Source organism: Corapipo altera, unplaced genomic scaffold (assembly GCF_003945725.1).
Source record: "Corapipo altera isolate COAL_440 unplaced genomic scaffold, ASM394572v1 288, whole genome shotgun sequence".
NCBI lineage: Eukaryota > Metazoa > Chordata > Aves > Passeriformes > Pipridae > Corapipo > Corapipo altera.
The window spans coordinates 100,988-117,166 of NW_020885071.1; the positions used below are offsets into that span (position 1 = coordinate 100,988).

General features: G+C 59.2%; 1 protein-coding gene across 1 annotated transcript in view; it reads left to right on the forward strand.

The window, feature by feature from the left end:
• Nucleotides 1–14,993, forward strand: part of ASXL2 (ASXL transcriptional regulator 2) — a 66,499-nt gene extending 51,506 nt beyond the window's left edge. Inside the window, exons 8-13 of the mRNA XM_027669182.1 lie at nucleotides 3,032–3,172; nucleotides 4,597–4,760; nucleotides 5,483–5,579; nucleotides 7,303–7,408; nucleotides 8,878–9,508; nucleotides 11,100–14,993. Coding sequence (XP_027524983.1) covers nucleotides 3,032–3,172; nucleotides 4,597–4,760; nucleotides 5,483–5,579; nucleotides 7,303–7,408; nucleotides 8,878–9,508; nucleotides 11,100–13,376 — 3,416 coding nt within the window. The 3' untranslated portion in view covers nucleotides 13,377–14,993. The remainder of the gene's footprint in view (nucleotides 1–3,031; nucleotides 3,173–4,596; nucleotides 4,761–5,482; nucleotides 5,580–7,302; nucleotides 7,409–8,877; nucleotides 9,509–11,099) is intronic.
• The last annotated feature ends 1,186 nt before the right edge of the window (nucleotides 14,994–16,179 follow it).

Consider the following 16,179-nt stretch of genomic DNA (forward strand, 5'->3'; position numbering starts at 1 on the left):
TCTGGGGATGAGAGAGCCCCTGTGGGGATGGGGGAGCCCCTCTGGGGTGGGGGAGCCCCTCTGCTCCATGTGCTGTCCAGGGGACAGCAGGGAAGCTGCTCTTTGCTGTGCTGTTCTCTTGCTCCTGACGTGGCCCAGCTCCTGTTTCCCTGGCTTTGGTTTCAGTGGGGATGCACTGGGGCAGGGATGGATCTTGGATGGTTCCCACTGTGCCACTGCCTGGTTAAAGCCTCTCCCCGTGCTCAGCTGCTGCCCAGGGCTGGGCAGATCAGGGCTGTTTGTCCTGGCATTGATGTTTTCCCAAGTGGCTGCTCGTTCCCCAGGGTGGATTCCCTGTCCTGTGCCAGAGGAGCAGGTTCTCACCTGAGAGATCCCAGCAGGTTTCCAGCATTTGTGCTGGGTTAGGAGTGAAGGAGGTCCCTGCCCTGCTCTGGCTGACCCAGCAGGGCAGGAGCTCCCTGAACAGCAGCAGCATTTCCCAGGGTATCCAGAATTCTTGGGAGTTACTTCCAACCCGTTTTCCCTGAATTCTTTCCTGTGTAACTGATTGCCACGGTGGGTCCTGGCTCTGTCAGCCTGGTTCTGAGTCACAGAATCATCAAATCCCAGGCTTGGGTTGGGAGGGACCTTAAATCCCATCCCATGCCATGGGCAGAGACACCTCCCACCAGCCCAGGTTGCTCCAAGCCCCGTCCAACCTGGCCTTGGACACTTCCAGGGATCCAGGGGCAGCCACAGCTTCTCTGGGAATTCCAGCCCAGCCCCTCCCCACCCTCCCAGCCAACAATTCCTTCCCAGTCTCCCACCTCTCCCTGCCCTCTGGCACTGGGATCCATTCCCTGTGTCCTGTCCCTCCAGCCCTTGTCCCCAGTCCCTGTCCAGCTCTCCTGGAGCCCCTTTAGGCTCTGGAATGTTCTCCAAGGTCTCTCCCTGGATCCTTCTCTTCCCCAGCTGAGCACCCCCAGCTCTCCCAGCCTGGCTCCAGAGCAGAGGTGGGAATTTCCCAGTGTCTCTGTTTCAGCTTTCTGATAAATGAGAAAGCTGAAAATGGGAAGGAAACCCCATTTTTCCCAGCAAGTGTAAGAGGAAATAAAAGGTGGTCCCTGTTTGGCTGCAGGAGGGAAGGTTGGTGCTCCTGTCCTGGCTCTGGTTGTCTGAGGATTCCCTGGCACAGCCTTGGCTCTCCCAGCAATCCTGGGCAGGGCTGGGCTCTCCACACTCCTTCCCTGGGATGTGGAACGTGGCCAGCAGTGCCAGTCCCTCTCCAGGCCAGGGGAATTCCCAGTGTCCCCGGAGCAGAGGCAGCCAGGGAAGGTTCTGGAACAGCAGTAAAACAGTATTAGCAGGAAAAACAGTTTTCTCTTGCATGTTCTGGGTGTAACTGTGGGAGTGTTCAGCTGAAATTCCCTGTGCAGGTTCAGGATTTTCCCAGAGCCATGAGCAGCTCAGCCTGGGAGTGCCCTGGGAGCTCCCCTTGTCCTCAGCCTGTCCCGGGGCAGGAGTGGGATTCATTCCCAGGGCAGGAGTGGGATTCATTCCCAGGGCAGGAGTGGGATTCATTCCCAGGGCAGGAGTGGGATTCATTCCCAGGGCAGGAGTGGGATTCATTCCCGGGGCAGGAGTGGGATTCATTCCCGGGGCAGGAGTGGGATTCATTCCCAGGGCAGGAGTGGGATTCATTCCCGAGGGATGTTCCCCAGCCTGCTCTGGGAGGTGCCACTGGTGCAAGGGCCAGAAACTGCCAGCAAGTCTTGCCCTTCCTGCTCTGTACCTTCAGCCCTAAATGCTTTCCTTGGGCTCAGATCAGGATCCTTTCTTGTTTCCAGGCTTTTCCTTGACTTCCTCCTCTGATTCCGGGTGGGATCAGTGGGAGTTCAGCAGCCCCAGCCAGGCTGTGAATCCATTTCTGGCACAGCTCTGGAGGTTCCTGTGGCACAAGGGGCTCTGGGGGTTTTTTATCAGCACCCATGGAGTCCCTTTGCCCCCTCCTGTCCCTGTGGCAGTTCCCAGGGACAGCTCCCAGCTGGGATAGTGGGATGTGTGGGGGGAGGAGGAGTAAATTAAATGTGCAGGTGAGGAGGGAACAATGTTCTGCTGGAAAGCAATGCACTGATTCCACAATTTCTGGGATTTAGTCAGAGCCAGAACAGCCCATGTGAGGAACAGGGGAGGGAAAGGAACCAGAGGAGGGGAAGAGAGAAACAGAGCTGGCACAGCAGGGGAAGGAACTGAGTAGTGCAAGTCATTAATTGGAGCCAGAATTCATTTAGTTTGTGACTTAATCCTATGTCACAACTCCCGTGGGGTTTCTCTTCCAAGATCTGGGACCTCAGCACCTTTCCAGACTGGGGGGAGTGCCTGGTGCTCCCCTAAACTAAAGAGAGCAGAGGGGAGAGCAGCTCAGGTTAATTCCTCTCCCTTGGCAGGAGGAGCTGGGGAAGAAGCTCTTCCCAGCAGCAGCAGGAATTCTGCTGCCCAGAGGGGAATGTGGGTGTGAGGGATGTGTGAGGAGAATCCCAGGGGTGGGGTCTGTCTGGTTTGGTGAGTGGTGACTGGGAAGGAGGACGTGGAACTGTCTCCTGAGTCCTGGAAAGGGGAGGGAAGAGGAATTCCCGGGGCTGGGCTGGGATAACAAAAGCTGTGACAGTGAAGTTTAGAAAGGGCACATAAAGTATGAAGAGGTTTTTTTCCTGATGGTGAATTCTAACAGGAACTCTGTTAACTCTGAAGTGTTAACAGGACATTCCTGGGTTGGATTCCCACTATTCCAGGTGGGAGATAAATGGGGACTCACAGGGAAATAGACTCAAACCACACCATCCCTTTGTTTTGGGATGGTCTCATGGTTCCAGAGGGGTCTCCTGCATTCAGCCTGTTGGGCAGTGAGTGCTACAAGAGCAGAGGAGTGTTTGTGTCCTGCAGGTGCCTGTCCCTGACTCCAGGGCTGGGGTTGTGTGTTAGAGAACCTGTTCCATCCAAACAGAGCCTTGCTCTGCCCGTGCCCGTGTCCCAAGGTCTCCTTTCCCTGCAGGTTGGGAAGGGAAGCAGGCAGAGGGGCAGTCCAGCAGCCCCCAGAACTCCACCTCCAGCTCCTCTCCCTCTGTGAAGCTCGAGAACTCCCTGCCAGGGCTGGGCAAGAAGCCGTTCCAGAGATCCGACAGGCTCCATGCAAGTAAGAGCCCCAGTGCCCTGCTCCCAGAGCTCTGGCTGCTCCAGGGGCAGAACAAAAGCCTGAAAGAGCAGAACTGAGTGAAGTGTGTTAATTCTGTTGCTGGGGGGACTTCTGGAGAGCCCTGGGAGGTGCTGCCAGTCTGCTGTGGGAATTGGGATAAAGAATTAGGATGAATAATTCAACTTTCCATGTGCAAATCAGCCTCTCTCAGTCCTCCTCATCAGGGCTTTTTCCTGGGAATTTGCAGCTGTTTGAGAGCACAAAAGGACCTGCACTGTTTGTCAGACCTTTTAATGTCCTTACACACCCTGATAACATGAACAGGGAAAAAGAAATCCCTTCCAGATCCTCACCCTTCAGACCCTGCTGTGGTTTGGCTCCTGGCCCCTCACTGGGGTCTGGGCTTTCTCAGCCCTCCTGACCTTTGGGGTTCTCTTTACATTTACCAAGGGTGGTGTTGATCTTCTTATAGGATCACAGAATGTCCTAAGCTGGAAGGGACCCACAGGGATCATCCATCCAACCCCTGGCCCTGCCCAGACACCCCAACAATCCCACCCTGTCCCTCAGAGCGTTGTCCAAACCCTCCCTGAGCTCTGGCAGCCTTGGGGCCGTGCCCATTCCCTGGGGAGCCTGGGCAGTGCCCAACCACCCTCTGGGGGAAGAACCTTGTCCTGAGATCCCACCTGACCCTGCCCTGGCACAGCTCCAGCCCTTCCCTGGGTGTCACTGCTGTGTTCCATTTCCTTTGACTGGCCACACCCCACGGGGTTTGGAGCTTGGATCAGAAGTGCATTATCAGCAAAACGGGAGATATTAAACATCTAAGCTTAGATGGACCCTGTGGGTCCCTTCCAGCTCAGGACATTCCATGATTCCCTGAAATGCTTCCCGTGTCATCCCCCCCTGAATCAGCAGCACAGCCCCAGAGCTGTGGCACAAAGGGCAGGGCTGGACTTGGGGGCTCTCACACAGCAAAGCAGAGGGACAGCAGGGTCCCCCTGGGGTTCCCCTGTGTCTGCTGGGGGGGTTTCCACACGAGCACAACGAGCTGATTGATGGATTTTCCTGGAAGGCTTTTTGCCGTGAACCAAAGTGGGAGAGTCCAAGGAGAAATCCAGAGGATCAAACTGACCTTGACTGGAGGCTTGAAACAGAAAATTGGATAAAAGGAGTTCTAGAAACGCTCCTGAGAACCCCTTCTTGAGTGACAGGAGGGTGGCTGAGCCAGGCTGCAGTGCCTCAGGTGTGGAGGGTTCTGGCTGGGAAGGAGCTCCCACGCTCTGCTTTTGGCTGCACGTGCAGAGCCAAAGGTGATTCTCTGGCCCCAGAAGGGATTCCTGCTGTGGAACGTGCAGGGGGGGACTCCAGAGGGGCCCTGCAGCCCCTTGGGGTTGATGTGACAGGGCTGTGGTTGGTTGCAGGGCAGCTCAAGAGGGCCAAGTGCGCCGAGATCGACGTGGAGACGCCCGACTCGATCCTGGTGAACACGAACCTGCGGGCGCTGATCAACAAACACACCTTCTCTGTGCTGCCCCCCGAGTGCCAGCAGCGCCTGCTGCTCCTGCTGCCCGAGGTCGACAGGCAGGTATGGAGGGACTGGGGGGGCTCACACGGGGGCCCTGCCCAGCAAACTGTGCCCTGGAGGTGTCCCAGGCCAGGCTGGAGCGACCTGGGATAGTGGGAGGTGTCCTTGCCCCTGGCAGGGGGTGGCTGTAAGGTCCCTTCCAACCCAAACCGTCTGGGGTTGCGTGTTCCTGTGGTTCCAGACACCCAAATCCTTTATTTATGTCAGTGGGAGCAACCCTTTTCTTCAGTGCAGGAGGTAAAACAGTCGGAAAATCCTTCTGGGATTCATCTGGGGGTGTGTTGCTACCATGGATGTGTGGGCAGCAGCAGGGCTGTGGAGGGCTGGGCTGAGGTGAGGGTGAGGAGGAGCTCCAAGAGCTCTGGGGATCCAGCCTGGAGCTCCCACAGCCCCTGGGATCCAACCTGGAGCTCCCACAGCCCCCAGGATCCAGCCTGGAGCTCCCACAGCCCCTGAGATCCAACCTGGAGCTCCCACGGCCCCTGGGATCCAACCTGGAGCTCCCACAGCCCCTGAGATCCAACCTGGAGCTCCCACAGCCCCCAGGATCCAGCCTTGGCTGGGCATGGCCAGACTGACGCTGTTGCTTTTCCCTGTGCGAGTTCCAGGCGGGTTCCCGAGGGATCTGTGGCAGCCCTGGGGCTCCTGCCGTGTTCCAGGGTGATTCCCTGCCCTGCCCAGAGGTGACCTGCCTGTCCTGTGTGTCCTGTGTCCTGCTGCAGGTGGGGGCTGACGGGCTGATGAAGCTCAGCGGCTCCGCGCTCAACAACGAGTTCTTCACCTCGGCCGCCCAGGGCTGGAAGGAGAGACTGTCAGAAGGTAAATCCTCCCCTCCCCGAGCTGGGCAGGGTCTGGGGAATGCCTGGAGGCTGTTCCATGGGACTCACTGCAGGGACTCACTGCAGCCTTTGGAAGCAAAGGCAAGCCCAGAACTGTGGGACCTCAAGGTCAGAGACACTTGGTCAGAAGGAGTTCTCTGTTCAGCTTAAAATGCGGAATAGAGCAAATCTCTGGAAAAGATGAGAAAAGAAGGAAAAACGTGTTTTAAATGCCTCTGAAGTGATGGTGGAGCTGTGGCACTCCAGAGTCGTGGTACCTGAACAGAGACACTGCTGAGCTCAGGAGGGAAGGGGAGTTCTGTTCCCAGAGCTGGGCACTGTGTCCTCGGCCAGGGTCAGTGTGGTGTCCTGGGAGATGTCAGTTTGGATGTTCAGATTGGATATTAGGGAGAAATTCTTCCCTGGGAGGGCAGGGAGACCCTGGCACAGGTTGCCCAGAGAAGCTGTGGCTGCCCCTGGATCCCTGGAAGTGTCCCAGGCCAGGTTGGAGGGGTTTGGAGCACCCTGGGCTGGTGGGAGGTGTCCCTGCCCATGGCAGGGGGTGGAACTGGATGAGCTTTGAGGTCCCTTCCCACCCAAACCATGCCACAGTTATGTGGTTCTGTACAGCACAAAGTCAGCCATTTGCTGATCTGTGAGGCTCCTGCACCTTCAACATTCATTTTACCTTGAACTTAGAGGTGTTTATTTCCATTATTTGATCAAATCACATCACTCTCTGTGGGCAGGGACCACCTCCTTCCCTGTGGAATTGAGGCATGGCCTGTTCCCAGAGTTTTCTAAAGACTGCAGCACCAGTCCTGAGTGCCTTCAGGGGGCAGGAATATCAGTTACTCATGCCCAAGGGATTCCCCTTCCAGGGCTGACCAGGCCGTTCCCTCTCCTCCTGTCCCTTGTTCCCTGGGAGCAGAGCCCGACCCCCCCCAGCTCCCCCCTCCTGTCAGGGGGTTGCAGAGCCAGAAGGTCCCCCCTGAGCCTCCTTTTGTCCAGGCTGAGCCCCCCCAGCTCCCTCAGCCCCTCCTCCTGCTCCAGCCCCTTCCCAGCTCCCTTCCCTGGACTGCCCCAATTCCACCCTGGCAGGAACTGTGCTCCCAGGGGACACTCAGCCTCCCTTTGGACAGATTTCAGTCACTGCACAGAGAACAAAACTCAGCAAGAATTTCTTACAGTCCTGTTATTTGAGCAAATTGTCAAGAGTCCAACTGTGCAGTGATGGAAACATTCCATCTCTGTGGATCCCTTTGGGGAATCCCCTCTCTGGTAACTGCAGGGTTGGAAAACACCTGATTCCTGTCACTTCCCTCCTGGGAATGGTGTGGGAAGGAGATGAACCTTCAGTTCATCAGAGCCCTGCCGTGGTGTCAGTGATGCCCTCACAGGACCAACACATCTCACACACCTTCAGGGTCCAGAGCTGCTGGGGAGGGCTCTGAGGGCACAGGGGAACATTTCTGGGCAGCCACAAACTCCTGGGTGGGAATGTGCCCCTCGGGGGTGTGAGGGGGGTTTGTTTCCCTGCCTGTGCCAGCAGAGTGTCCAGAGGAGCCCCTGGGGCTCAGGCAGGGCTGCAGCATCCTGGGGTGCAGCATCCCGGGGTGCTAGGGGTCCTGGGACAAGGGTGTCCTGGGGGTGTGAGGGCTCTGGGCTGTGCCTGGTCCATCCACCCTCTCCTGGCTCTGACAACACCCCTTTGGCACCCGCAGGAGAGTTCACCCCGGAGATGCAGCTCCGGATCCGGCAGGAAATCGAAAAGGAGAAGAAGGTGGAGCTGTGGAAGGAGCACTTCTTCGAGAGCTACTATGGGCAGAGGTGAGAGCTCAGCTTGTGCCCGGGCCCTGCTGTGTGTCTGTCCACCCACAGACACTGCTGTCCATTAGTCTTGGACTCTGAAGAGGGTCTCTGGCTTCACCTGCCCGCCAGGGAGCTGGGAAGTGCCAGAGGGATCCAGGCCAGGCACGAGGTGTTTGCTGCCCCAGTGCCTCGTGCTTTGCCCTGGGCAGCCCTGTTCTCCTTAGGCAGGATGTCCTTGGGCTTCACACCTTTTCCCATTCCTTGCCACGACCCTTTGAGCCACTCCCGTGGTTCTGCTGGTGCTGGGGCTCTGGAGGTCCTTGGAGCTGTGGTGGCTGAGTGTGTCCCACCTCTGGTGTGCTGCCCACGTCTCCAATCCCACAGCTCTTGGTTAAACTCCCAAACCTGCCCGTCTTTTATCCTGTATTTCCTCTTGGTTTAAGATTTTCCCACCCTCTGGGGCTATGGAAAGGTTTCCAGGTTTCTGTGTGAGTTACTGAGAAACCTGGGAAGGAGCAGACACATAAAAATAACTGATAAGGGATTTCTTATCCTGCATTTCTGCTTGTTATCCAGATTTTCTGCTCGTTCTGGGCCTGCAGGTCCGTTTGCTTCCCATTAATCCAGGGTGTTTTAACCCTCCAGAGCATTTGGGTTATTTCTGTCATGCCATGGTCTGATGGGGGTGCTGTGGGTGAGCCAGGGCTGGGGTGTGTGTATGTACAAGCTGTAGCACCAACTACAGGAGTACACCAGGCTGGGGGTCCTGGTGCATTGGAAAGAGCTTTACTCAGCCACCTGACCCAGGGCTCTGGGTGCTGAAAGGTGACAACAGCCACAGTCTTGGAGTTTTAGGGGGACAGGGGACAGCAGGACAACGTGGAGGGGACATGTGGAACAGCAGGACCTCAGTTCCCTCCAGCTCCTGAGAGCTTCTCTGGTAGGAGCCATTCCCAGGGGTTCATTGGGCCGGGCTTCCTCAGGCTTCATGGGGTCATGTTTGGGGAACAAAACAGAATTTAATGGTTCTTTGAGAGGGGTGGATGAAGTTAATCACCCTGGGAATTAGATTCCACGTTTTTTCCATGGAAAAAATGCTGGGCCCCTTTTCAGTGTCCCTTCCTGCCAGAGTCACCTGTGGGCCCAGGACAGCCCCGAGCTGGGGGCTTGTTCCCACCCTGCACAGGAGCCTGTGGTGGCTGATGCAGGGAATATTTACTGTTGGCCAAACCCCTTGGATTTGCAGCCTGGAAAATCAGTGCCTGGACAGAGGCCTGGAGCTTCCTGGTATCCCATTTGGGTGGTTTTAAACTTTGATACCGGTTTCTGTTTTTCACGTAAGAAGTAACAGCATAGGAGGTTCTCAGAGCTGTGTGGGACATTTATTCGGGGTGTGGGGTGCAGAGAACCCTGCCCCTGTTTCCCCGAGGGTCGTGTGTGGGTTTTGCACAGATGTTTTACCAGCTCTGCCTCTGTTTCCGTGCCAGTTCTGGGCTGAGCCCCGAGGAGTCGGAGCGGCTGACGGCGCATCCCGAGGCAGAGCCCACCCCGGCAGCACCGCGCCGGGAGCACGGCACCTCTGCCCCCGAGGCCCAAGCACAGCCAGCCCAGGAAGCACCAGCAGCGAGAAAAGGAGGAGAGGAAGGAAGAGAGGACCCACCAAAGCCAGCCAAGCCCCCCGAGGCCTCGGTGAAGCCCGGCGACCGCTCTCCCCCTGTCAGAGAGAGAGTCCAAGGGGAATCCGCTCAGGAGAGACCCCAAACTGCCGCCAGGCAGAAGCCAGAGGAAGAGAGGAAGCACAGTGCAGCGAGGGAGGTGCCAGGGAACGAAGGTGCCCCCAGCAAACCAAAGAGCCCCGGGGCAGGGGAGGCAGCAGCGAAGGGGCAGAGCCCGGCGGGGGCTCCGGCCCTGCCCGAGAAGAAGCCCCCCGTGAGTGAGGACATGGAGGTCAGCGTGGAGCCCCACAAGAGGAAGTCAGAGAGCCACGAGGAAGCTCCAGCCACCCCTGAGAAGAAGCCCCGGGTGGTGGAGCCCTGCAGGCACCACCAGGCGTTTCGGAGCCAGCCCCAGCCCTTTCCTGCCGCCGGGACCCCCGTGCCACGAGTGCCCCCCCTCAAGGTAAGGGGGACAGGGGCAGAGCCACGGCCCGGCCTCACACGGGGGCCTCCCCTGGAATCTTGGAATCCCAGGAGGGTTTGGGTGGGAAGGGACCTTAAAGCTCATCTCACCCCAGCCCTTGCCGTGGGCAGGGGCACCTTCCGCTGTCCCAGGTACCAGGGTGGAGCCAGGGGAGCTGCAGAGGGATTGCCAGGCTGCAAGGGCAGAGCAGGGGTGCAGAGAGCCTCGTGGGTGTGGGAGGTCCAGCTCCAGAAGGAATGCCATCCACGGCTTCCTGAGAGCCAGTCCAGCACTCCTGTGTCTGGAACAGGCCATGTGGCACCACTGCAGACGTTTGCAGCAGCTGAGGAGCAGGGAAGGAGCATTTGGGGGAACACCTCAGTTCCAGAGGCCCTTGAGCTGCCCGGTGTCTTCCCAAGAACCCACCTGGGAAAGGAAATGGGAATTGGTCACTGCTGGGACGGGCAGGACAGGAACATTCCAGGCTTTGCCCCTCGGGTTTGGGAGCCAGGTCATAGGACCAGGTTCAACTGCTGAACCTGCTGGTTTGGGGCCTTCAGGCAGAAGCTGTAAATGGGAAACCGCTTAATTCCTGCATTTCTGTGTGTCCTGGGAATTCTGCTCCCCTATATCAGTATCCTTGATTTACTAAAAGGCTGCAAACTGAAAACTTAAAAAGCAGTTCATTGTTCTCCCCATGTTGCTCAGTACAGCACTGAGGCAGGAGAGCAGCAATGAAATTGTCAGTGACACAGAACTGGGGGTGCATAAAGAGACCTGGGATAGCACCCAGGGAGGCTGGCTGGGCTGCCAGGGAAATAAAGGGCTTGGATTTAACAGGGTGAGTTGAAGGGGACTGCAGATGGTGACTGCAAAAGCAGGGGAACATGGGGGCAGGTGTGTCATTCCCAAAACAAAGAGAGAAGCGGTGAAGTGGCTGCTCAGAGCTCAGTGGGACTCAGGGAGGTTTTGTGGGTATGGAAAGCAAATGTAACCTCAAATAAACCCCCCGAGGTCCCTGCAGGGGGGACAGGGGAGCACCGAGGGCAGGGCAGGGCTCAGCTGGAAAGAGCAAACCTAGAGCTGGGACACTGAGGGGAATGTTTTGGAAGGAAGGACTGAAATATTGGCATTTAATCTGCAGATGGAGGGATTATTGAGGTTTGTAAAAGACACTGAGGGGACGAGTGGTGGGTGTGCAGGGGGAAGAGCAGGATGGTGACACCAACCTTCCAAAGGGCAGAAATTCCATCTGAAGGAAGCGTGGAACAGAGGAAGGGCCGACAGGTGTCGGGGTGTGGAACAGCCCTGCAGGGAGGAGCTGGGTGGGCTCTGAGTGACGGTGTCCGATGGTTCTCTGTGACTGTGAGGGACGAGCTCCACCCTGAGCCACTGAGGTTGTACTGCACTTAAACTGGGTGTGAGATCCAACGCCTCTCCTCTTACTTATTTGGAGAGGAGGGATGTCTCCAAAGGGGTTTCCCCAAAACTGCAGCCGGTTCTCTAAGATTGAACTGCCAGCCCTGAAACTCTCAGCCCCGGGTGGGACGTTCCCGGTGTCTCAGCCGCGCTTTGCTCTGCTCTGTTCCAGATTCCCGTCTCCAGGATCTCCCCGATGCCATTTCCTGCGGGCCAGGTCTCTCCCAGGGCACGTTTCCCCCTCTCCCTCGCCAGTCCGGGCAGGACAGGGGCCAGGACCTTGGCCGACATCAAGGCGAGAGCCCAGCAGGCCAAGGCTCAGAGGGCAGCGGCCGCAGCCGCCGCCGCCAGCGCCGCCGCCGCCGCCTCGGCCGGGGGGGCCGTGCCGGGGCCTGGCCCGGGTGGGGGGACACCCCCGGGCAGCGGCACCACCCAAACCCAAACTGGAACGGCGGGAAACCCACTGGAACTGGCAGGAGCTGGAAGCGGGGGAGGTTCGAGAAGGTTTCTTCCCCAGTGCCCAGGGCCCCGTTCCCAGGTGGAGAGCCCGGCGGCAGAGCAGGGAGCTCCTGGCAATCCTCCTGGAGCACAACTACAGCCAAGGGCCCAGCCCGGAGCCCCCGGCACAGCCCCGGCACTAGGGAATGGGAATGGGAATGGGAATGGGAATGGGAATGGGGGGGCCGAGCCGAGCCCCCCGCAGGTGATGGTGACCCCGGGGATGGGATCCCTGTGCGCCGGGAGCGGGGACAGAGCGGGGACAGCCCCCTGTGCCCGCGGGGCTCCGGCGCTCGGGGACGGGCCCGGCTGCGGCACCGGCACGGCCGTACCCGCGGGAGCACCCACGGCCTCGGGAGGGACCAGCTCTGACGAGTCCAAAAGCAAATCCCCTTCCCTCCTGGTGTCCTCACTTCCATCCGCAGGCCCCCAGGCCCAGGCTGGAGCTGTGGGCGCTCCTGCCCCCGTCCCGTCCTGCAGTGCTCCCTCAGCAGCACCCGGCCTTAAAACCCCCCCAGGCGGGGCCCTGCCCAAAGCCAGCTCCAGCATTCCTGCCAACAACCCTTTGGTCACCCAGCTGCTCCAAGGCAAGAGCGTCCCTCTGGAGCAGATCCTGCCGAAGCCGCTCACCAAAGCAGAGATGAGAGCGGTGCCCTTGGCTCCTCGGGAAGAGAAAGGGGCAGCGGCTCCTCCCGCCGCTCCCGGGGCTGAGGCGGGCGACACAGCGTCGGGTTTGCCCTCACAGCAGCTCGGGAAGGTCTTCTGCCAGAACAGGCCTCTGCCTCACATTCCAAGGACCTTCCCGCTCCCCTCGGGAAAGGAGCCCGGCCCTGAGCAGCACCAGTGCCACGAGGCGCTGAGCAAGGCGACCCAGGAGCAGATCCTCCAGACCCTCATCAAGAGGGTGCAGAGGCAGAATTTGTTGCCCGTCCTTCAGCCCTCGCAGCTGAACCTCCCACACTCAGGTTTCCCAGTGGAAAACAGCTCCACCAGCCAGAGATTCATGCTGGGCTTCACGGGCAGGAGGACGTCCAAGCCTGCCATGTCTGGTCATTACCTGCTCAACATCTCCACCTACGGCCGTGGCTCGGAGAGCTTGAGGAGAGGCTTCTCCTTGAACCCCGAACTCCGCCTGGGGCTGAGCAGTCCCGCGGAGGGTCCCAGGGCAGAGTTTGGGGAGTGCGAGGAGGGGGCCGGCCCGGGCAGCAGCGGCGAGGAGGACGCGGATGACGAGAGCACCGGCGACGAACGGGAGCGCTTGGGCGTCAAGGAGGAGCCGCAGGCGTCTGCTCAGCGTGACAGAGAGCGGGGGTCTCACAGCACCAGCCCCGTGGATCCCGGCTCCCTGGGGACGAGGGCTGGGAAGGCCGAGGCAGCGCCGGCAGCCGGCCCCAAGGAGAGCAGTCCGGCGCTGGACGGCACCGCGCTGGCCCGGGACCTGCTGCAGGCCGCGCAGGAGCAGATGGCACACGCCATGAGGGGGAGGATGCACGGCAGCCCGGAGCTCTTCGGGCCCCCCACCCCGGACTCGGCGCAGCCTCCGCTGCTCCCCGCCCCGCACCCCCCGAAGGGCTCCGTGGGCACCGGGGCGCAGCTCCTGGGGCCCAGTTACAGCGGCACAATAAACGTCTCCACCTCGCCCGACGTGAGCCAGGGCTCGCTCATCACGGGGCTGTCCGAGTGCAACCAGCTGGCCAGTTCCATGGGGAACGTCATGTCCTTCTCCGTGACCGTCACCACCATCCCCGCCGGCCAGGCCGTGAGCTCTGGCGGGCACGGGCAGCCCCTCCCGGTGCAGGCCTTCGCCGAGGACGGCGGCGTGGAGGACCCCCCTTCCAAATGTTACTGCAGGTTGAAAGCCATGATCATGTGCAAGGGCTGCGGGGCCTTCTGCCACGATGACTGCATTGGCCCCTCCAAGCTCTGCGTCTCCTGCCTCGTCGTGCGGTAACCGGGACGGCACGCGGGGAGGAGGATGGCTCCGTTTAGGGTTTGCTCTCGGAACTATGTTGGGAAGAAACAGGAATTTTACTGCCTTGCACAAGAGACACGTTACTGAATCAGGAAAACAGAGTAGAGTCCTTCTTTCATTAACGAAAGAGCACCTTCTTGTACAGGGAGTCGAGATCGCGCTCGACTGCGTGAATTGTGACAAGAGTTTGCACTTAAGGAATTATGTAAATATGTCACATTATTTTGTTTAAAGATATTTTTTCAATCTTTTAGGAGGTAGTGTTTGACTTGTGCTGCAGTTTCAGTAACCCCAGCCCGCTGTGAGCGTGTTTGCCGAGCTCTGCTCGACGGGGGGGCCTGTGGTTGGTCTTCTCCTGGCATGGAGGAGAACGGGATAATCCCAATCCATCCGTGTGTGCTGACCGGGGACAGAGCCCCGAGAGGGCTCCCTTGGCTGCCCTCTGGTTCAAATCTTTGGGAATTGGGAGGCACTGCCAGTGTCGTGCCAGCCTCTCCAGTCATTGCCTTCCCCCCCCCCGTGACCTGGCTGTCCCCAGGAGGCTCCTGGGCTGTGCAATATGGGCTGGGGTTTCTGAGCTGCAAATCCTCTCCTGGGAGGCACTTCCAGTCACCACATTGTGAGGGAGGTGGTGTCTGGGGGTGTGACTGGGCAAACTGAAAGAAGGAACTGTCCCGGCCATGGGGTCCAGAGTCCCTGGAACAGCTCAGGAACTGGGATTGTCGGTGCCCCCTGAACCACTGAGAGCAGAGCTCACACAGCTGTGCTTGGACTGGCAGGACCGGGCAGGAATCTGCTCTCCTGGGCCTTCCCAGTGAGCTGGGAGATGCCCTCCTGCAGCCCAGGGCCAACAGCTGCTGGGACACGGGGGCAGGTGAGGGGCACAAAGCGTCACCCTCGGACCTGCCACGTTCTGGGAAGCGTTTTGTGCTCCCCCAAACCCCCCCCCGTGGTCAGACATCTCCAGTTTCTATCCAAGATTCTGTGTTTATTCCGTGTGGGGAAAGGCAGTGAGTGTCTGGTTGGGCCTCGCTGGGCAGCTCTCTGTGTTTGAAGAACCAAACCAGGCTCAGCTCAGCTCGGGTTGGGCTCAGCTGAGGGGAGGGGTGGGCTGGGGACGGGGCTGCCCCTGCCCCTTGTACCTGGCAGGGCCAGACACAGCTGGGGATGCTCGTCCTCACTGTCCATTCCTGGATTCCTTCCTCTGGAGGATGGAAACCAAAGCAGTCCCGCGGTGGCCCCGCGTTCCCTCGGGAGCTGAGGACGGGCTCTCATGGAGCACTCGTCACACCAGGGCTGTTCAGAGACCACCAGGCTCGGGGGGCCCGTCCAGTCCCACCCTGTCCCTGCCCTGGCAGGCAGGGAACTCGCTGCCTCCTGGTCAGGGAACAGAGCTGGGCATGTTTTTGATGGAAAAGCACTGAATTCACTTTGAATCCAAAGGCCTTTTAAAGCTGAAGCAATACTCCCACGGCAGTGGGACGGCTGTGTGGTGCACGGGGTCCTCAGCCCTCCTTTCCTCTCCCTTGGCTGTGCTGCTGCTTCCCCTTCCCTTCTCCCCCCGGGAACCTGGCACGTGGTGGGGAGGAGCAGAAATAATTGTCTGAGAGGTTTTCCAAGGAGCAGGCGCTGCCCAAACCTGCCAGAGCTCCAGGAGGGTTTGGACGACGCTCTGAGGCACAGGGTGGGATTGTTGGGGTGTCTGTGCAGGGCCAGGGGTGGGACGTGATGGTCCTCCCAGCTCAGGATATTCCATGGTTCTGTGATTTATTTGGTGATGGTAAGGAAAAGGGAGTTGCAAACTAAATCCCGTGGTAGCAGGAGTGTTTCCTTCCCTGCCCTGCGAGTGCAGCTGCCTCTGGAGCAGGAGCTGCGGCATCACTTGGTCTGGGATCTGCTCATCTTAAATTCATTGCAGAGCAGTGGCCCCCCCTCTGTCTGATTCCACATCACTGCTCAGCCATCCCCTGGAGAGGATTTAGGGATTAGAAATAAACTCAGTTTTTTTAATCTAAAGCTGAAATCTCAAGAAAGCTGCACAAAATTGCCCCCGCGAGCGTCTCGCTTGGTGGTGGTCGTAGCCCAGGCAACTCCCGGGCTGTGTGTGTTCCCACCACTTCCCACTTCCAGCTGGTGTCCTGGAGTTCTGAGTAACTCTGTCCTTGTCTGGGCGTGAAGGAGGTCCCAGCAGTGTAATCCTGGGCAGGACAATCCTGTCCCCTTCCTGCCCGGGACAGCCCCGGGAGGATCCCATTTGCAGGCTGTGCTGGCTGCAAAGCAAACTGATGGTGGTTCTTGCCCCAGAGGAGAGGGAGAGGTTTGGCTGCACAGCTGGAGCAGTTCTGGTCGCTCCATGGCTTCCCTGGGAGTGCTTTTCCAGGCTGAAGGAGAGGATGAGGAGGGACCATGGGCAGTGACCTGCCTGTGTCCCCGAGCGCTCCCCGGTGTCTCAGGGGCTGCCGCTGGAAAGGCAGTTCCAGTGCTCCTCTGGCATTTCCCAAACCATCCCTGCCCCAGCTGCGCTTCCAGATCCTTCATCCCGTTACATTTTACCAGTGTCCTCTGCTGTGCATGGACTGGGCTCTGTGCCAGTTCCCTGGCAGGGCAGGGAGCTGCTGGTCCCTGAGCTGTCCCTCGGGAATGTGCCCGCCTGGGCCTCGCTGGCCCGGGGTGGGATGGCTGGTGATCCAGGTGGGATGGCTGGTGATCCATGTGGGATGGCTGGTGATCCACCTGGGATGGCTGGTGATCCAGGGGGGATGGCTGGTGATCCAGGGGGGAT